The sequence below is a fragment of the Pristiophorus japonicus genome, chromosome 1 (genome assembly GCF_044704955.1).
Source record: "Pristiophorus japonicus isolate sPriJap1 chromosome 1, sPriJap1.hap1, whole genome shotgun sequence".
Lineage (NCBI taxonomy): Eukaryota > Metazoa > Chordata > Chondrichthyes > Pristiophoridae > Pristiophorus > Pristiophorus japonicus.
Window position 1 is genome coordinate 84,355,506 of NC_091977.1, and position 22,412 is coordinate 84,377,917.

The window sequence follows — 22,412 nt, forward strand, 5'->3', positions numbered from 1 at the left end:
CAGCTAGGTAGACTGGAGCCCACTGAATTTTTTACTTAAGGTTGCTGGTCCAGGAACTTTTTGACTATGATGAAATTCAAAATCAAGCAGCCTCTGGTTGAAAGCTTAAAACCCAACCACGGTACCACACAAATCCTTGTCAACATGTGGTAGTTACCACTCAATTTGACAACATTGGCTATAACAGCCTGTCCTAAGTAACATCTGACATGTTATATCATCAATTTCAGCATTAACTCCTCTACAATCTTTTTTGTAGTTTTTTTTATTAATATCAAAGAAATACAACTTATTTACATTAAAAAGTCAAGGACAAGTAGTCTATCAAAACACATTTCCTTAATATCCTAACTCTCCCACTATAGCATCCAGTTTCATTTTGGAAATCTCTAATATTTCTGCCTACACGTCAGAAGATTAGCAACTGGTAGATTGTTCCAAATATTTATCACTCTTTAAGCAATGAATTTTTTTCTTTAAAATTAATTCTCAGTAATTTAGATTTATGTGCCAGCTATACTTTCTTGATTTAATTTGAAGTAATTTTCTTCGTTTAACCTAGCTATTCCACTTAATATTTTGTATACTTCAAGAAAGTTCCCTCATAACCATCTTCTTTCTGGACATTATAGCTTAAGTTTCAATAACATGATCTCACTGGTCATTTCCTTTGTATTTGAGATTAGATTTGTTTCTCCACTGCATCCTCTTCGATACTCAAATCAGAGTGGTGATTAGAATTGAACGCAATACTCCAAGTGTGATCAGACCAGTGGATTGCACAGCCCCAGATTAACCTCCAGAGAGTGGTACTGTTCTGGCTATAAATCCCTGTATTCTATTTGCTTTTTAATTTGTTTCACCTTGATCAGATATTGAAAGTGCTATCATTCCCAAGTCCTTTTTCCAAGAATACTCGTCCAATTCAACCCCATTCATTGTGTTTTTTCTGAAAGATGTTTTTGATCAATGTGCAAAATCTTATTGGACTGAATTTCTGATTGGTTCTCCTGATTTCTCACCATAGATTCCTCAGAAGATTGGCAGAACCCCTGGAGCAATGGCCATTTTTAGCCATTTATGCCATTTCTATGGGGACTCCGCCAATCCTCTGCTGGAGTTACAGTGGAATGTCAGGAGAACTCAAGGGAATGTCAGGGAAATTCCAAGCATACATTGGCATTTATCTGCTCAGTTGCATTGCCAACCTAAATCTTTTGTGAATACTATACACCCTATGTCGGTGCCATTAACAATGAAACAAGTTTACATTTACTTTTAATATCCTGTTCATTACTGCAGAATAGAAACAACATCCTGGGGCTGGAAATTCAGTATCGCCCCAGTTGGGGCGTTAACGTTTAAGAAGTTGGAAGTTTAGTGCCAGGTGCTAATCAATCTTGCTGCCCGCTAAATTCAATCTCAGTGCTCAAAGAATGCAGGGAGCGCTAAATCAGGCATTAATGGTGTAGGTGAGTGGCATTAGGCTCCAAACTATAACAAATATGAGGTGTTGTATAATCAGAAGTGAGCATTGGCGAAGGCACCTTCCAACCGTTAAAAGGGAGGGTTACTGGAGTCTGCACACCAGCCCCCAATGATTCTTGGAGTACAGAACGGTGATATGCTGTGGGATGAAATGCAAAGTCCTTTGACGGCCCACAACACTCCAGGGACTAAGCAGCCTTAATTTGGCTTCAGATACATCCTGTGCTCTCTGCCACTCATAACTGACCTTTGGAACTGAAGTTCCTTTACAGCTGTGGTGCATCCCTTTAAGTAGTGCCCCACCAGCTGGCTGGTTCATGCCTCTGCTCCCTGGCGCTGTCGGCATGAGGCGGTAAGGCGAGGACGCTACTGAAGTTTGCAGATTGGGCACCCAGCGTGTATTGGATGCTCATTGACCTCACAATCTGCATGTGAGGTAATGAGACAGGAAAAATAAATGATCTCCTATTTAAAAGATCCTCTTGGAATGAGTGATCACAGTATGGTTGAATTTGTAATACAGATTGAGGATGAGGAAGTTGTGTCAAAAATGAGCGTACTATGCTTAAAAAAAGGGAACTACAGTGGGATGAGGGCAGAGTTAGCTAAAGTAGACTGGAAACACAGACTAAATGGTGGCACAATTGAGGAACAGTGGAGGACTTTTAAGGAGCTCTTTCATAGTGCGCAACAAAAATATATTCCAGTGAAAAAGAAGGGCGGTAAGAGAAGGGATAACCAGCCGTGGATAACCAAGGAAATAAAGGAGAGTATCAAATTAAAGACCAATGCGTATAAGGTGGCCAAGGTTAGTGGGAAACTAGAAGATTGGGAAAATTTTAAACAACAGCAAAGAATGACTAAAAAAGCAATAAAGAAAGGAAAGATAGATTACGAAGGTAAACTTGCGCAAAACATAAAAACAGATAGTAAAAGCTTTTACAGATATATAAAACGGAAAAGAGTGACTAAAGTAAATGTTGGTCCCTTAGAAGATGAGAAGGGGGATTTAATAATGGGAAATGTGGAAATGGCTGAGACCTTAAACAATTATTTTGCTTCCGTCTTCACAGTGGAAGACACAAAAACCATGCCAAAAATTGCTGGTCACAGAAATGTGGGAAGGGAGGACCTTGAGACAATCACTATCACTAGGAGGGTAGTGCTGGACAGGCTAATGGGACTCAAGGTAGACAAGTCCCCTGGTCCTGATGAAATGCATCCCAGAGTATTAAAAGAGATGGCAGAAGTTATAGCAGATGCATTCGTTATAATCTACCAAAATTCTCTGGACTCTGGGGAGGTACCAGCGGATTGGAAAGCAGCTAATGTAATGCCTCTGTTTAAAAAAGGGGGCAGGCAAAAGGCAGGTAACTATAGGCCGGTTAGTTTAACATCTGTAGTGGGGAAAATGCTTGAAACTATCATTAAGGAAGAAATAGCGGGACATCTAGATAGGAATAGTGCAATCAAGCAGACGGAACATGGATTCATGAAGGGGAAATCATGTTTAACTAATTTACTGGAATTCTTTGAGGATATAACAAGCATGGTGGATAGAGGTGTACCGATGGATGTGGTGTATTTAGATTTCCAAAAGGCATTCGATAAGGTGCCACACAAAAGGTTACTGCAAAAGATAGAGGTATGCAGAGTCAGAGAAAATGTATTAGCATGGATAGAGAATTGGCTGGCTAACAGAAAACAGAGAGTCGGGATAAATGGGTCCTTTTCGGGTTGGAAATCGGTGGTTAGTGGTGTGCCACAGGGATCGGTGCTGGGACCACAACTGTTTACAATATACATAGATGACCTGGAAGAGGGGACAGAGTGTAGTGTAACAAAATTTGCAGATGACACAAAGATTAGTGGGAAAGCGGGTTGTGTAGAGTATACAGAAAGGCTGCAAAGAGATTTGGATAGGTTAAGCGAATGGGCTAAGGTTTGGCAGATGGAATACAATGTCGGAAAGTGTGAGGTCATCCACCTTGGGGGAAAAAACAGTAAAAGGGAATACTATTTGAATGGGGAGAAATTACAACATGCTGAGGTGCAGAGGGACCTAGAGGTCCTTGTGCATGAATCCCAAAAAGTTAGTTTGCAGGTGCAGCAGTTAATCAGGAAGGCGAATGGAATGTTGGCCTTCATTGCGAGAGGGATGGAGTACAAAAGCAGGGAGGTCCTGCTGCAACTGTACAGGGTATTGGTGAGGCCACACCTGGAGTACTGCGTGCAGTTTTGGTCACCTTACTTAAGGAAGGATATACTGGCTTTGGAGGGGGTACAGAGACGATTCACTAGGCTGATTCCGGAGATGAGGGGGTTACCTTATGATGATAGATTGAGTAGACTGGGTCTTCACTCGTTGGAGTTCAGAATGATGAGGGGTGATCTTATAGAAACATTTAAAATAATGAAAGGGATAGACAAGATAGAGGGAGAGAGGTTGTTTCCACTGGTAGGGGAGACTAGAACTAGGGGACACAGCCTCAAAATACAGGGGAGCCAATTTAAAACCGAGTTGAGAAGGAATTTCTTCTCCCAGAGGGTTGTGAATCTGTGGAATTCTCTGCCCAAGGAAGCAGTTGAGGCTAGCTCATTGAATGTATTCAAGTCACAGATAGATAGATTTTTAACCAATAAGGGAATTATGGGTTACGGGGAGCGGGCAGGTAAGTGGAGCTGAGTCCACGGCCAGATCAGCCATGATCTTGTTGAATGGTGGAGCAGGCTCGAGGGGCTAGATGGCCTACTCCTGTTCCTAATTCTTATGTTCTTATGTTGAAAGGTGCCGATGTGTTAATGGTTATCCCCGGGGCAACGGGACTGGAAAATTTGCCGTGCGGTGCAGGATTCGCCCCACCTTGTTAACATTTAAGAAGTTGGAAGTTTAGTGCCAGGTGCTAATCAATCTCGCTGCCCACTAAATTCAATCTCAGCACTCAAAGAATGTAGGGGAGCGCTAAATCAGGCGCTAATGGCATAGGTGAGTGGCGTTAGGCTCCAAACGATTACAAATATGAGGAGTTGGATATGGCCCTTATGGCTAAAGGGATGAAGGGGTATGGAGAGAAAGCAGGAAAGGGGTACTGAGGTGAATGATCAGCCATGATCTTATTGAATGGTGGTGCAGGCTTGAAGGGCCGAATAGCCTACTCCTGCACCTATTTTCTATGTTTCTATGTTTCTATGTGTTGACGCCCCCACCAAACTGCTGAGCACCCCATTAGCGACTCACCAGGCGCTAACAGGGAGCGCTAACATGCCGAATTTTTCTGCCCAGGTGTCCAAGCAATGACCAGGATCCCAGTCAACACCCAATTCCAGACTATCATTACCCCTCTCACTAGTATTCCTATTTTGAACTAATTTTTTTATCCAGTTCCATATTTTACCTACCATGGATTTCTGTGGTTTTAGCTTACTGTGAAAAGTTTTATAATGGAACTTTGAGAAAAGCTTTCTGAAAGTCTGGATAAACTATATGTTACACTTGCCTATATTCTGCTAGTATAAAAAATGGGAATAAACATGGCAGCAGTAATGTCCAACATCATTCTTGTGCGTGTTACACTCTACCTACATCGTTGACAAACTCCATTTCACAACAGGAAAAGACCAATGCTATTAAAAAAAAGCAAATCAAACAAGCTTCATTAATAACATCGAAACAATAAATATTACTGTTGTATCATGTGACCACCTGGATGGTAGAAGGCAAACTAGATGGGCCTTGGTCTTTTTTCGTCTAACAATTCCTATGTTCTTAATAAAATTGCTTGCATTTGTCATGAGCCTGATATAGGCATCAAATGTGTTACTTACATTATGAATGTCATGTCATTGGTAAATTTTCTTATCCTCCTTTCGTAACAGTATTGTAATTATTGACAATACAGTGCCTCACTTTTTCCACTCTACATCCCTAAAAGTAAAGTTATCAAGTAACATATTTTTTTAAATCAGAAATTAACCTATTAACTTGTCTCCAAGAACTCCCCTTCCCTTAAACAGCATGAAGCTTCCCGTCAGGCCTCTAAATATCCTGGTTTCCGGTTGCACATTCCCCTCATATTTCATGTTTCCTACTCAGCCAGCTGATTCTGCATATTCAGTAATGTAATATAAGTTTTCATGTAAAAAAACAAATGTGCATGCACAGGACTCAGTCTCTAATGTAAATGACTGAAATTCTCAGTAGCCACAGCATGACATTCACTACCACCCTCTGGGATCATTGTTCAGGGACCCTTCTCTTCCTATCTATCTAAATACAGCCAGTGCATCTCAGCGATCGCTTCTATTCCCTTCCCTGTATCATCATCTCTGGATTCCCCCAAGGATCTATTCTTGGCTCCTTCTTCCACCTCATATCCATGCTGCCCCTTGGCAACAACATCCACTGGCATGGAGCCAGCTTTCATGTGTGCTGATGATACCCAGTTCCACTTTACTTAACCAACTGACTACCTCCATATTGTCAGACTGCTTGTCTGATAATAAGTCTTGGTTGAGTCACAAATGTATCCAGCTCAATATCAGGAAGACTGAAGTCAATCTCTTCACCCCATCACAAACTCTATTCGAATGTCATTAACTCCACCTCTCTCTCCAGCCACTTTCTAAGGTTGAACCAAATCATTTGCAGCCTTGGCATCCTGTTCAACCCTGAATTGTGCTTTAAACCCTACTTTTTGTCTATTGCAAAGCCAGCTTACTTCCACCTCCGCTGACCTACACTTGTTCCCCATTACCCAACATCTTCAGCTTCTGGCATAAGCTCTTTTCCATTCTTACTGATCTCTCTCCTTGGCCACTCTCCCAAGCTGATCCAGACTGTTATCAATATTAGTATTCTGTTCACCCTGACTTGCACTTTAAATGCCACATTATGCCCATTACCAAGATTACTTACTTCTGCCTCTACAATATTGAGCTGAAAGAACTTATGACTCATTCAAGACTAGATAGAAGATAACTTAACATTGGCCTGAATTTTGCGGTCAGTGGCGAAGGGACAGCACTCGCTGCTGACCTTGAAGAAAGCTGCCCACAAAGATTTAGTGGGCTCTGTGGCATCAATTTCCCCTATTCCAACGTCAGTTTCAATCTGGTGCCATCTATAGGGAATCTCTGGTGTGCAGGAACAGTGAAGTCATCAAGCAGGCTGAGCAGACAAGCAGATTAAAGAATTCTCAGACAGCAAACCAGGAAGTAAAAAGCACTGATTATCTTTCACTTTTTTAACAGAGTGAAATAAAGATTGGGACATACACATGGGATTAAGACAGAAAATGAAATATCATTTTTTTTAAATATTTTTTATTATTTTAAAAATCTATGCAATGGAGTAAATGACACTCCACACTTATAAAGTTAGTTTTTCAAGGCCAGAGAGGTTGTTCAGCAGTAATTATGACATAGTACACCGTTAACAACTCAGTTACACTTCATTCAACTAGGCTTGACTTTTTCAATGTTTTTTACAACGAGAATAATATGTAAAAAGTTGAAGTTCAAGTCAAATCACTGATTTTGTGTTGATTGCATTTGCAAAGACTGCAACAGTACAGTCTGTGGAGGAGCAGGGTATCACTGACAGCAACTTCAGGATTTCCACGTTTAACTGCGCATGTGTGGATGCCAGAAGTTGCTGTCAGTTTTACACAGTAATGACAGTAAGTGCTACAGTTTCACCGTCATTACAACTGCAAATTCTGGGTATTTTGTGAAAGAATCATGTATTGAAGAAAATTTTAGGTTTGTTTTTCCTCTGCCTTTAATACATTGAACACTGTAGTGAAAGTTGCCTCGGAAATGCAAGACTATCCAGTCATTTCCCAGCTGATTGAGAGACTTCTTGGGTTTTTGGTTAAATGGTTCTCCTGTCCATTCAATGCCACCATAATGAATTATAATCATCTGCTTTATGTGTCTAACTAGGATATAAATTTAAAATCCTCATCCTCGGCTATAAATCTCATCGTGGCCTAGCAACACCCTATCTCCACAGTCTCCTCCAACCCTCCATCCCTTACCAAATGCTCCATTCCTGACTCTATCCTTCTGTGCATCTAACCTAATTTTCCTCATCACTACTTTTAGGCAAGTTGAAATGCAATATACTAGACAATTATTGGGGTGAATTTTAATGGCCTTTGGACTACCAAGTCCTTCAGAAAGTCTAGCAACACTGATTTCATCAATGTTTAGGCTGGAGAACAGAAAGAGATGGACAATCAGATGCTGTTGGACGAGGGGGAGTAGAGAGAGATAGATCTTCTGGGGTATCTGACTCAGGGGAGTTGGAGATAAAGAGGTATCCTGTTAGGGTGAGAGAAATAATAGTGAGACCTTATCAGGGACATAGAGAAAAATAAAGAATTTATTGAGCAGGGGACATGTAGGAAGTGGAGAGAAAGAACCTGTTCAAGTATAAATGCTATTGAAGAAGGGGGAGAGAGTCTGTTGGGTGAGAAGAAAGAAATACATCTTGTTGGTAACTCTACTGGATGTGGATGGTGTAGTTGCATGTAGGGCTTAGCAAACTTAGTAAACAGTGCGGCTTTAAATAATGGTGAGCAATGCCATGGAAGATTCACCAGTATATTGCAATCAAGGCCAATGGTTTGTGCTATATAAGTTATATGTTACATTTGATACATAGGATTTTGAGGTTTTTAGGGATTACACTGTACAATTCTGTTCATTTTTCTGTGAAAACTACAAACCCAAGGTTCTGATTATAGAAAATAACGGCCACCAACACAATGCAGTTATTGAGTCATGAGCATTGAGAGGATGCACGTTTGTGTAAATGAGGAGTGGTGTAAAAATATCATCATCATAAGTAGTCCCTCGAAATCGAGAAAGACTTGCTTCCACTCCAAAAGTGAGTTCTCAGGTGACTGAACATTCCAATACAGGAATTGCAGTCTCTATCACAGGTGGGACAGACGGTGGTTGAAGGAAGGAGTGGGTGGAGAGTCTGGTTGGCCGTATGCTCCTTCCACTGTCTGTGCTTGATTTCTGCATGCTCTCAGTGACGAGACTCAAGGTGCTCAATGTCCTCCCGGATGCTCTTCCTCCAATTAGGGCGGTCTTGGGCCAGGGATTCCCAGGTGCCGGTGAGGATGTTGTATTTTATCAAAGAGGCCTTGAGGGTGTCCTTGAAGCGTTTCCTCTGCCCACTTGGGGCTCACTTGCCGTGTAGGAGTTCCGAGTAGAGCGCTTGCTTTGGGAATCTCGTGTCAGGCATGTGGACAATGTGGCCCACCCAACAGAGCTGGTCAAGTGTGGTCAGTGCTTCGATGCTGGAGATGTTGGCCTCATTGAGAACACTGACGTTGATGTGTCTATCTTCCCAATGGAGTTGCAGGATCTTGCAGAGGCAGCATTGGTGGTACTTCTCCAGTGCTTTGAGGTATCTACTGTATATGGTCCATGTCTCTGAGCCTCCAGGCTAGATCCAAGGTTGTCCCATCCTCTGTCATCGAACTATAGTATGCGGATGACACATGCGTTTGCGCACATTCAGAGGTCGAACTCCAAGCCATCGTCAACATCTTCACCAAGGTATACAAAAGCATGGGCCTTACGCTAAACATCTGTAAGACAAAGGTCCTCCACCAACCTGACCCCGCCATATAGCACTTTCCCCGGTCATCAAAATCCATGACGTGGCCTTGGACAATGTGGACCATTTTCCATACCTCGGGAACCTACTATCAACAAGGGCAGACATCGCTGATGAGGTCCAACACCGCCTCCAATGTGTCTGCGCAGCCTTCAGTCTCCTGAGAAAGAGAGTGTTTGAAGGACTTGGATAGGTTAGGTTAGTGGGCAAATGCATGGCAGATGAAGTATAATGTGGATAAATGTGAGGTTATCCACTTTGGTTGTAAAAACAGAGAGACAGACTATTACATAAGAACATAAGAATTAGGAACAGGAGTCGGCCATCTAGCCCCTCAAGCCTGCTCCGCCATTCAATAAGATCATGGCTGATCTGGTCGTGGACTCAGCTCCACTTACCCGCCCTCTCCCCGTAACCCTTAATTCCCTTATTGCTTAAAAATCTATCTATCTTTGACTTGAAAACATTCAATGAGCCAGCCTCAACTGCTTCCATGGGCAGAGAATTCCACAGATTCACAACCCTCTGGGAGAAGAAATTCTTTCTCAACTCGGTTTTAAATTGGCTCCTCCGTATTTTTAGGCTGTGCCCCCTAGTTCTAGTCTCCCCCACCAATGGAAACAACCTCTCTGCCTCTATCTTGTCTATCCCTTTCATGATTTTAAATGTTTCTATAAGATCACCCCTCATCCTTCTGAACTCCAAGGAGTAAAGACCCAATCTACTCAATCTATCATCATAAGGTAACCCCCTTATTTCTCGAATCAGCCTAGTGAATCGTCTCTGTACCCCTTCCAAAGCTAGTATATCCTTCCTTAAGTAAGGTGACCAAAACTGCACGCAGTACTCCAGGTGCGGCCTTACCAATACCTTATACAGTTGCAGCAACACCTCCCTGCTTTTGTACTCCATCCCTTTCGCAATGAAGGCCAACATTCCATTTGCCTTCCTGATTACCTGCTGCAACTGCAAACTAACCTATTGGGATTCATGCACAAGGACCCCCAGGTCCCTCTGCACCACAGCATGTTGTAATTTCTCCCCATTCAAATAATATTCCCTTTTACTGTTTTTTTTCCCCAAGGTGGATGACCTCACACTTTCCGACATTGTATTCCATCTGCCAAACCTTAACCCATTCGCTTAACCTATCCAAATCTCGTTGCAGCCTCTCTGAGTCCTCTACACAACCCGCTTTCCCACTAATCTTAGTGTCATCTGCAAATTTTGTTGCACTACACTATGTCCCTTCCTCTAGGTCATCTATGTATATTGTAAACAGTTGTGGTCCCAGCACTGATCCCTGTGGCACACCACTAACCACTGATTTCCAACCGGAAAAGGACCCATTTATCCCGACTCTCTGCTTTCTGTTCGCCAGCCAATTCTCTATCCATGCTAATACATTTCCTCTGACTCCGCGTACCTTTATCTTCTGCAGTAACCTTTTGTGTGGCACCTTATCGAATGCCTTTTGGAAATCTAAATACACCACATCCATCGGTACACCTCTATCCACCATGCTCATTATATCCTCAAAGAATTCCAGTAAGTTAGTTAAACATGATTTCCCTTTCATGAATCCATGCTGCGTCTGCTTGATTGCACTATTCCTATCCAGATGTCCCGCTATTTCTTCCTTAATGATAGTTTCAAGCATTTTCCCACTACAGATGTTAAACTAACCGGCCTATAGTTACCTGCCTTTTGCCTGCCCCCTTTTTTAAACAGAGGCGTTACATTAGCTGCTCTCCAATCCGCTGGTACCTCCCCAGAGTCCAGAATATTTTGGTAGATTAGAGCAAATGCATCTGCTATAACTTCCGCCATCTCTTTTAATACCCTGGGATGCATTTCATCAGGACCAGGGGACTATTCTACCTTCAGTCCCATTAGTCTGTCCAGCACTACCTCCCTAGTGATAGTGATCATCTCAAGGTCCTCCCTTCCCACATTCCTATGACCAACAATTTTTGGCATGGTTTTTGTGTCTTCCACTGTGAAATCGGAAGCAAAATAATTGTTTAAGGTCTCAGCCATTTCCACATTTCCCATTATTAAATCCCCCTTTTCATCTTCTAAGGGACCAACATTTACTTTAGTCACTCTTTTCCGTTTTATATATCTGTAAAAGCTTTTACTATCTGTTTTTATGTTTTGCGCAAGTTTACCTTCGTAATCTATCTTCCCTTTCTTTATTGCTTTTTTAGTCATTCTTTGCTGTTGCTTAAAATCTTCCCAATCCTCCAGTTTCCCACTAACCTTGGCCACCTTATACGCATTGGTCTTTGATTTGATACTTTCCTTTATTTCCTTGGTTATCCACGGCTGGTTATCTCTTCTCTTGCCGCCCTTCTTTTTCACTGGAATATATTTTTGTTGCGCACTATGAAAGAGCTCCTTAAAAGTCCTCCACTGTTCCTCAATTGTGCCACCGTTTAGGCCTTGTTTCCAGTCTACTTTAACCAACTCATCCCACTGTAGTCCCCTTTGTTTAAGCATAGTATGCTCGTTTCTGACACAACTGCCTCATCTTCAATCTGTATTACAAATTCAAACATATTGTGATCACTCATTCCAAGAGGATCTTTTACGAGGAGATCGTTTATTTTTCCTGTCTCGTTACACAGGACCAGATCCAAAATGGCTTTCTCCCTTGTAGGCTCTGTTACATACTGTTCTAAGAAACAATCCCGTATGCATTCTATGAATTCCTCCTCCAGGCTACCCCCTGCAATTTGATTTGACCAATCGATATGTAGGTTAAAATCCCCCATAACTACTGCCGTTCCTTTTTCACATGCCTCCATTATTCCCTTGATTATTGCCCGCCCCACCATGAAGTTATTATTTGGGAGCCTATAAGCTACGCTGACCAGTGACTTTTTCCCCTTACTATCTCTAATCTCCACCCACAATGATTCAACATTTTGTTCATTGGAGCCAATATCATCCCTCACAACTGCCCTGATATCATCCCTTATTAACAGAGCTACCTCACCTCCCTTCCCTTCCTGCCTATCTTTCCGAATCGTCAGATACCCCTGTATGTTTAATTCCCAGTCCTGGCCACCTTGCAACCATGTCTCTGTAATGGCCACCAACTCATACCCATTTGTAATGATTTGTGCCGTCAACTCATTTACTTTATTTCTAATGCTGCGTGCATTTAGGTAGAGTGTTTTCATCCTAGTTTTTAAACCATGATTTTTAGTTTTTACCCCTCCTGCAGCCCTTTTATATTAAGTGGCCCTTTTTGTTTCTTGCCTTTGGTTTCTCTGCCCTCCACTTTTACTCATCTCTTTTCTGTCTTTTGTTTTTGTCTCCTTTTTGTTTCTCTCCTGTATTGGTTCCCATCCCCCTGCCATATTAGTTTAACTCCTCACCAACAGCATTAGCAAACACTCCCCCTAGGACATTGGTTCCGTTCCTTCCCAAGTGCAGACCGTCCGGTTATCTGAATGGTGATAGATTAGGAAAAGGGGAGGTGCAACGAGACCTGGGTGTCATGGTACATCAGTCATTGAAGGTTGGCATGCAGGTACAGCAGGCGGTTAAGAAGGCAAATGGCATGTTGGCCTTCATAGCGAGGGAATTTGAGTACAGGGGCAGGGATGTGTTACTACAGTTGTACAGGGCCTTGATGAGGCCACACCTGGAGTATTGTGTACAGTTTTGGTCTCCTAACTTGAGGAAGGACATTCTTGCTATTGAGGGAGTGCAGCGAAGGTTCACCAGACTGATTCCCGGGATGGCGGGACTGACATATCAAGAAAGATTGGATCAACTGGGCTTGTATTCACTGGAGTTCAGAAGAATGAGAGGGGATCTCATAGAAACATTTAAAATTCTGACGGGTTTAGACAGGTTAGATGCAGGAAGAATGTTCCCAATGTTGGTGAAGTTCAGAAGCAGGGATCACAGTCTAAGGATAAGGGGTAAGCCATTTAGGACCGAGATGAGGAGAAACTTCTTCACCCAGAGAGTGGTGAACCTGTGGAATTAGACATAGAAACATAGAAAATAGGTGCAGGAGTAGGCCATTCAGCCCTTCTAGCCTGCACCACCATTCAATGAGTTCATGGCTGAACATGCAACTTCAGTACCCCATTCCTGCTTTCTCACCATACCCCTCTACCACAGAAAGTTGTTGAGGCCAATTCACTAAATATATTCAAAAAGGAGTAGTCTTTACTACTAGTGGGATCAAGGGGTATGGCGCGAAAGCAGGAATGGGGTACTGAAGTTGCATGTTCAGCCATGAACTCATTGAATGGCGGTGCAGGCTCGAGGGGCCGAATGGCCTACTCCTGCACCTATTTTCTGTGTTTCTATGTTTCTAAGACCAGGACCTCAAATCTGGCACTAAACTTTTGGTCTACAGGGCAGTAGTGATGTAGCATTTGTTAATAACTAATAGCACCAAACCTAGAATCTAAATTTAGTATCTAACATTAGAACAAGAAATTTTACCTGAAGTTAGTATTTGTTGACCAATGAATCAGATTACCAGATTTTAATAAACTATCTCCGAATATAAATTAATGTTGGTTCATGGAGATATCTCTGTCCTAAAACCTTCTTGAGCCTTCTTCTCAAAGTCTACAATAGAATAACAAGTTGTTAACTGAGTAGTCCCATTGCGCAAGATGGAGTCACGGAAGGTACTTTTAATCAGAAAGCTAAGTGCCCCGATGCACCATTCTAACATTTAGATAAATTAACATTATTTTATTTTTAACTTAAACAGTGAGAGTCGCCATGGGAATGCAACATTCTGGGTCGGATCATATGATCCAGTCATTTCTTAGTCAGCCGAGAGGCTCCTCTGGTTCTAGTTAATGGATACTCCTGAGAAATTATAATAATCAGTTTTATGTGCTTAACTAGGATTTCAACGTAGCTATGTGTGATAAATATTTTAAAATATAGAATGAAAATGCTTGAGTGTCATTGCTTGAATTCAGGAAATAATCTATTTTCAAACAGATGGCGGCCCTTCCTTTAGAAAATCACAAAATAAAACATTTTTTTGAAGTAGAAAAAAGAGTTTTCTCAAGTGTATATTCAATGCACTGATGAAAATTGTATAGGAATGTACAAGTTCTGTGCTATGATCAAAGCAGTGGGACCAGGAGCCCACATATTCATTTCATATTCATATTTCTAGCTGTGATTTTATACCGTGGAGGAACATTCTGATTGCGTCTGTGGGAATTGTGACTGAAACTGAGACCGCTCACAAATTTCTTCTTTATAACTCATTTTGTTTCCTTGAATTTATTTCCTTATATAACACCATTTTCCACTGGGATATTTGATATTACATGCTTCACGCTGCCTGTTTTAATCGTTATTCTTGGTTTTCATTTTGGGAATTATTTTCATAATCTGTTGTTTGTTTTAGCTTTATCCTGACTGTAGCCCATTTTTCTCTTTCAGACACTGATCGGTTTATTGTGCGTTTCCATCATTTTCTACTGGTGTCATGAGCTCGAATACGAGTGAAACGGCAATTGTGTTCAATGTGATAAGCTCGTTGCATGTAGAGCAGTATTTAGATATGTTTTAAATTGCAACTTTACACAGACCGTATTTTAAATGTATTTGGAAATATGTCTGATATAGTTATACCGTTTGAAAAAAATCGTGCATGTTACTATTTTGTTTTTAAAATCAATTCGCGCAGAGAAATCTCCGACTGAGTTTTGCTCCCGAATCTATTTACCGTGTCCAAGGGAGATAATTTTAGCTCCTTCTATAATATGTGCCGCTTTTCAAAATGTAAATGCAAGAAAAAAATCATTTAAAACAAACCAAAAGTGAAATAGGTCATGTTTCAGAGGAAGGCTGGCGGATAAAACCAGAGGGTGGAGCCGGGGTGGGGGAGCTCAGTAATTTTTGGGAGTGGGAGATGTGGAAAAATATGGGGTTATTGTGGCAATATTTAACAAAAAGAGATACTGCCTTTAAATCTGGATATAAGTGCACTGGGAACAATCCCTGTGACCTTGAATTTCTATGGAGAAACGCAACATTAACGAATCAGTGTCGAAAACGCCAGAGTCGTTGTGATTGATGAAGATTTACTCCTCTCTCTCTGGATAGCTGTTAACAAAAATGCTGACTGGCTGGCAAGGCGCACTACATCAATGCAGATGTGACTGTATTTCTAAAGAACTCGCCTGTTGCTTGGTAACATTTCAGTGTTCTTTGACCTTTTTGGAAGAAGTTATTGTTGTCCCATTTCGATTGAATCAGCTCTCGTCTGATTGCTGTAAGTTGTTAAGAGGCTTGCATTAAAGCGCGATTATTAATCATCTGTTAAATCCAATGCTGTGCAATCCGTCTCATCTATTCTCACATTGAGGTGTTAAAGTCTGCCAGCTGTAATCGCGGCAGTGTTTCTTTTTTTTTAATAAAGTGCTTATTGGAACCATCAATAAATCCCCCCCCCCCCTCCCCCCGCAACCCAAACAGATGGCGCCATACCATAATCAATCTACACATCTTTATTTATGTACCTATAAATCAACATTTTAAACTTCTAAAAAAATAGCTCTGCATAATGGCAATGCAACATTCCGCAGCGGGCTCAAAGAGCGTTTTCGGTAACGAATTAAATGGTGTTACAAATCCCTCACCCCGCCCGGTCATTGGAACATAATTTGCTGAAGAATAATCGTTTTCTGTTTTATTCACGGTACTGGCTGCTTTACAATTGCATTAATATTATCAGAACAAGACTGGACGGCAGTGCCTTATGGAAACAACGTGCTTCATAGTTTAGAAACATACTTGTCCTGGCCACAAATATTGCACCTTATTACATTCTTGACTATTGGACCAGTTAGGAACCTTTCCGCAGTTATTAATAAACAGATGGTAGAAGGCGTTTGAATTTGAAAATTCGCTGGTTACGATGCAAATTTAAATATATTTTTTGCAAAACATCCTGCAGACTGAGTATCGGCTGTTAATTAAATGCCGTGTGTGACTTTAAAATAGTGCAGTTTAAAACAAGACTTGTTCGTTCCTAAATGTCAGAGAATATATCATTTAACATAATGAAATTATTTGTATTACATTTCCTCCGTTGTGGCAGATCTGGGTAGAAAGATTTCAGGCATTAGTAAATCCCGCAACCAGTCGGTTTTCTACAACCTTCCGATCGCCATCCTGTGCAGCCGAGAAAGAATCCGCATTGCTGCAAAACTCCTTGCCTTGTGGCGAGGGTCTGTTTAATATTTCTTAAATATAACAAAATAGGGGGCGGTATGAACACAGGTTTATTTTATTATTGCTTGGTTAAATAAAACATTGTGGTCTATTAGCTAATAGACCACAATGAACTCTGTCAGCTCTATTCATTCTCCATTTACACGTAACAAAATATAATTTATTTCAAACGAATCTGAGATTTAGATATTTAAAACGTGTATCGTGCCTTGCAAATTAATATCATAAGTGATATTATATAAATAATGATCGATACGAGATGAAGTCTGATCTATAGAATTCTTCAATAACCGACTCTTTACTCTTTTACTATTTTCTTCACATCTTATCACCTTGACTAATACTAAAACGGCCCAGTCCAGCTCCCGAATGGGTTACAGCAGATCGAATTGTATATGTAGCACAGATAAAGACATTACAGCAAAATTATATATGAAATAGTTAAGAAAATGGACACAACATTATAGCAAGTGCCTAATAATTAAATTAGTTAAACGAATGCAGCTTGGGGAAAGGCGGATTAATTTAACACAAAATCAAACCATTAAATAAACACAACCTACACCTAGTGAACTATTCTAACTTTAGAACAATCCTTACATTTTCTCGAGTGTAAACGAAATGTATTAGTAAACTAAAATATTTGGATGAATTTGTTCGTTTAAATATGTTTTAGTAGCTACAACAAAATTAAACACGAAAAGATCTAACATTACCCGTGATAGGCACAGCGCAACAACAGAGCTGGGATAGTATTGAAGCTGTTGTTTTATTCACTCAGTTATTCGTTTTGTGATTAATATATATTTAACATGTGTATATAAAATATGTTTCCGTAACAAAACAGCGCTGGAACTGAATGACAAAAAGAACAGTTTACCGCCAGCAGCAACTGTGACATCGATGTCTCGGTGTGCAGTGTATTTACTGGAAATATAATGACGTCTCTGCTAAGAAGCCAAGCCCGATGCACGGATAAACGAATATGGTTAAGGAATATTCTACTTAGCTTAATAAACATGTTTAAAGAGGAAGTCTGACTGTGAAGAATTATTAAAACTCGTTTAAAAAGAATTATGATTCATTAGAACACTAATTTTTCTGCAGAGGTTTCTTTAATGTGTTCAATTAAACAGTGAGTGTTGATGACATATAGGGTAACTGGCCTAATAAGCTGGACCCATTGAAATGAATAATTAGTTGAAGTAAAATTTTAACAGCAAATCTTTGATGTGTAATTGCAGTTGTAATGTAGGAAACGCGGTGGCAAATTTGCATACAGCAAGGTCCGACAAACAGCAATGAGATAATGATCCGATATTCTGTTTTAGTGAGGATAACTATTTACCACGACACCTGAGTTAACTCTCCTGCTCTTCTTCCAATAGTGTCCGCCTAAAAGAGGCAGATGGGGCTACCATTTAATGTCTCATTGGAAAGGGGCAGCTCTGACAGTGTAGGGCTCTCTCAGTACTGAAGTGTCAGCGAGGGAGTGGGATATAGACCCACAAACTTCTCACTCAGAGGCTAGAGTGCTAACACTGAGCCTCAACTGACGCAGAGTAACCTGGGTTAACTCGCCCATTTTAATTCCGTTTTCTTTATCCGTCACTACTTATAGTTTCGGCATAATGCTTTCAAAACCAAGAAAGAAAAGGCTATTTAATGTTAATTATAATTAAACTATTTGATTTAAATCGATATTCGTAGCCAGATTTCCTCTTTAAACGGGAGTACTATTCGTACAATCACACTTTAAACATTACCTTTACGAATAATTTAGTATTAAATATAATAATTTGAGATGAAACTAGTGCAGTATTGTTCAGTGTACCCTCCCCGTTAGGTTAGATTTCCACTTGAATGATACAGCCGTGATATCATTTACATGAAGGCTGGTTTCAAGGTCCTTCCACAGTTCTGTAAGCTTTGCATAGAGGTTACTACTAGTATTAACATCATGATCATATCCAGTACAAATGCACAGCATTTGGCTATTCGTGTGTACTGCACACCGGATCCTAGCTTGTGAGACTATTTTAAAAGGTATCAGCCATTACAAGTCTCTCAATTATAAATCAGCTCTGATGGTTACGTCATGCTATGACCTGCTCTAGTATAACATCGGTGATGTAATTATAGACGATTTTCAAATGACATTAAAGAGTTTATTTTAATTTCAGTGCTGTGGGAGATGTTTGGAATAGTTGGGCGTTTCAGCACGTTAGGCTGAGTGTCCGGTTCTCGCTCCAGCTTGCACAGCCTCGCCTTGTCTATAGGAGCGCGGTCATCGAAACCAAGTTCAAATTCGACCGACTGCAAAGCTGCTTGACTCTGCTGGATCCTGGCAATGCTCGGTGTTTGCACTGTACACACGGCTCTTCCGATAGCAAACAGAACACCTGAGTCTTGGGCATTTTCCTATACATGTGGTTCATTTACAGGAAACCCCTGTTTACGTGAAATCGTCAAATTACTCATCCGTTAAACGTATTTGTTTTGTAAGTAACCAATACCGTAGGAGTTTTAAAAACGGCTACTCGGTAAAACAATCTAACCTAATAAAATGTCGATCGTTTCGCAGAATCAGAATTTTTTGAACTTTCCGTGTCGCTGAGTTATTTATCAGGTTCCAGGGGAAAAGGTCACGATCCTTTGTTTTCACCCTCCATTCTGACTGTGTTAAACCTGTCTGGACAGGTTATTGTCAGAAAGACTACTGTAGAGGTGCAGCCAAACTTTAACACCGGCTTCAAAACATCTCTTACTTTATTGTCCCAGGATCAGCTGAGAGAGCAGCATGTGGATAAAGTCTCCTGCCCTTCTCCAATTAAATAGAATGACCAACATGAATTAAAGTAACTCACTGTATTTACATCCAAACTCGAACTTCTACTCTGCCAGCGAACCATGCCGGTGGATTCTTTCTTGTTGTTTCCTTCCTTAATCTCTATTGTGTATGAAATAGTTCCCTGATAAGCTGGTTTATACGAATATTCCACCTTCAACACATGCTAATATTAAAGATAATTTGGCGGGTTTCCAATCGCACCTTTCCCCATTCCACTGATCCCTTTCGAATGGGTCCCGCAGGCTGTTTCTTTTTAGCCTGCTGAACATTACGGGCCATTCAAATTGTACAGCAGAAAGTAAAGCACCGTCAGCACCAGAGAGCTTATTTGTAAGTAAAGATTGCTTTCAGTAGAACGGGTGATTTAAAAAATCACAAACGGAATAGAAAATGAACTCGGATGAAATCTACAGCTGTGCATTAAAGCGACAGCTGAAGAAGTGACCGTTATACTTCTGCCTTAGTTATTCCCTAACAAGCGTACCAATGTCATTTTAGAAATTTCCTCTAACTAAATCCTCCAGCGATGACTGCTGGAATACACGAGTTCTTAGAAAAACGATTACGTCTGCAGGCTGGAAGCTGACTGAGAATGGGGACGGTATATATGTAGGTGCCGGCATAACAGCGCTACAATCAGAGAAATCTTTCTTCCTTTAATTGTCTCTGAATGGAACAGGATGAAAGTTTGCAGTAAAGCACTGAATTTAAAAAAAATCCACCTGATCCTCTGCAGTTTGAAGTAATATCTACTTTTCATATCTTTGCCACTAGGAGGTTCAGGTCGGTATTTGTAAAACTTCGGCCTGAATCCCTGTTTCCATGCTGTCATTAAACGATAATTATACCTCAAGGGGGGTGAGTGCAGGAGTTGTAACCAAATGCACCTACTGTTGAGCAAGAAGATTAATCTGTTCAGGGCATAGCAAGCCCGTTCGTTGTTAGATGTCATAAATGTCCGTAACATGTATAAGTTTTGAACATAGAATGAATTCGCTTGGTAAATTATTCGTAATAAGTAACTGTTTTAAATATATATATATATATAAATGCAAGGCGTTTACGAGAAAAGAGTTCGCAACCACATCAATCTAAAAATGTAGGCAAATAGACGGCAAAACAACCACAATAAAAACGTGTATTTATATAGCGCCTTTAACGTAGTGAAACGTCCCAAGGCGCTTCATAGGAGTGTTATGAGATAAAACATTTGACATAAGGAGAAATTAGGGCAGGTGAGGTAGGTTTCAGGAAGCGTCCTGAAGGAGGTAAGAGAGGAAAGCTCTGTTTTCCGTCCAATTATAGTCAGATTTTCACTTATTTTGTCTCCTAATTAAGTCACAGTATTTCAGTTCTCTGAGCCCTGACTCTCATCATTTTAGGATTTAAAAAAAAGAAGTATGTCAATCAGAACTAATAAAAACATGTTGTATTGGTTAGACAGATAAATGTATCCGTCCTTTCAGTAACGGTGCTTGCTGTGAGCCGGTTACAAATCCCACATGGAACCCCACTACGCCCAGCAGAGCTTCACTCGCCACTGCATCCATTCTATTTCTACGATTCTTTCTGCGGTGGAATTGAGTCCATGTCAAAATGTGACAAAGGTGAAAGAGAGAGAGAAAAAACACCCAATCCGGATTTAAAATCCTACCGGTTTGAATTGGTGCCTGGGTGGAGATGATTGAGGTGTGATCGCTTACCAGCCCTGGGCTCCGGGAGGCTGTCGGACTGCTCGGGCTCCCAGCGCAGCGCCGCCTCCCCTCCTTTGGGTTGAGAGTGGCGGGGCTCGGCGGTGGCAGGAGCGACTGCCATGCCCTGCACGGCTCGGATGCTGTCCGGGATCAGGCTGCCGATGCACTCGTTGGCCTGCTGCCGCCGGAGGGCCACCTGGGCCGCCATCACCCGCTGCCTCTCGATGATCAGGATGCACTTCTCGCAGGTACAGTCCTTGAAGCGGCAGTAGCGCTTGTGCCCCTTGAGCCAGGACAGCACGCCGTGGTTCCGGCAGCGGGCGCACTTGGGGGTCCTTTGCAGAGGGGGTCGGGGCTGGGACACCGGGCCGGCCATGTACATGTAGGGAGATCCGTACGCGTTCATCTCTCACATGGACAAGCGATGCTGCAGGTGGGCTTCTGAAGGAACGGCGCTTTGTTGCATTGATCGGAAGGTCCAGCCAAGGAACGGGAGGGGAATCAGCCTTTCAGCCACCTCGCAACTGCGTCGGGAGCAGCGAATTGGCTACAACTATCTTTTTCAGCTAAGTTGGAGGAGAGACCGCGATCAGGGCTGGATCGATGCTGTTCCGGCGACATCCGACCTCCAGGAGGTTACATCAGCAAGCAGGATCTCGCACACTGACTCAATCGATGCAAGTGCGAGCGGAGAGCCGCATGCGCTTGCACCAGAGGGACACAGCCAAGGGAACGCCGAGATTTACACCCGACCCACCTTGCACACAACTTCAATTACATCAGAGCGAGACCGAGACAAGAGACTTCAATTTGCAACCCACTTCCATGGCCACTGTAGCCAACTTGTGTCACACCCCAGTCATCGCCAGTTCTCGGGCAGATGCTTTCCTTTGACAGGGTCAGCAGTTAAAAACCGGAGGAGGGGGCGAGGGTAGGATGCTGCTCCTTACTCCCTCTCAAGTAAACGCTCACGATACAGCATCCATCACTGAGGTGCGCCCCAGACCCAGCCCTGCCTCCCACGCCACATCACACTGCAATGAATTCACTCAGACATGCTGCACTTCTCGCCGCTTCCAATGCTTCCCAGCTCACACGGCCTTTTTTTCACCTGATTTGACGCTCGCGATGTCAAATCCTGCTAATCCATTTATGGACACAATGATTTCACACACTCTAACCACTTCCAGTTATCTCAAAGACAACTTTTGCTTGTCTGTGAATGCAAGGGTGGCGTTTGCTGTCTTTGCCATCGGCCGCTATTAATTAGTTTGACACTTAGAATAATCCTAATTTTAATCGAATTGAACAGTATAGCCGATCCATCAGCCTGTGCCAGGTATTCTGATCAGTTTGCAGCGTTCAATGGATCGCATGTACACGCTTGTCTTTTGCTTTGGTGCAGATTAAACACAAATGTATAGAAGTAATGCTCCGTTTAAAATGTAAATGTAAGTTCCTAATTATCTGCACACTCGCAGTGACAATCCCTGTAAAGATTGCT

General features: G+C 41.7%; 1 protein-coding gene and 1 long non-coding RNA gene across 2 annotated transcripts in view; one reads left to right on the plus strand and one right to left on the minus strand.

Annotated features, from left to right (window-relative positions):
* Positions 1 to 21,489, minus strand: part of dmrt3a (doublesex and mab-3 related transcription factor 3a) — a 33,061-nt gene extending 11,572 nt beyond the window's left edge. Inside the window, exon 1 of the mRNA XM_070858086.1 lies at positions 20,918 to 21,489. Coding sequence (XP_070714187.1) covers positions 20,918 to 21,314 — 397 coding nt within the window. The 5' untranslated portion in view covers positions 21,315 to 21,489. The remainder of the gene's footprint in view (positions 1 to 20,917) is intronic.
* The window catches only part of LOC139227059 (uncharacterized), a 28,043-nt gene continuing 26,589 nt past the window's right edge, over positions 20,959 to 22,412 (plus strand). The window contains exon 1 of the long non-coding RNA XR_011587378.1: positions 20,959 to 21,156. This is a non-coding gene — a long non-coding RNA (uncharacterized lncRNA). The remainder of the gene's footprint in view (positions 21,157 to 22,412) is intronic.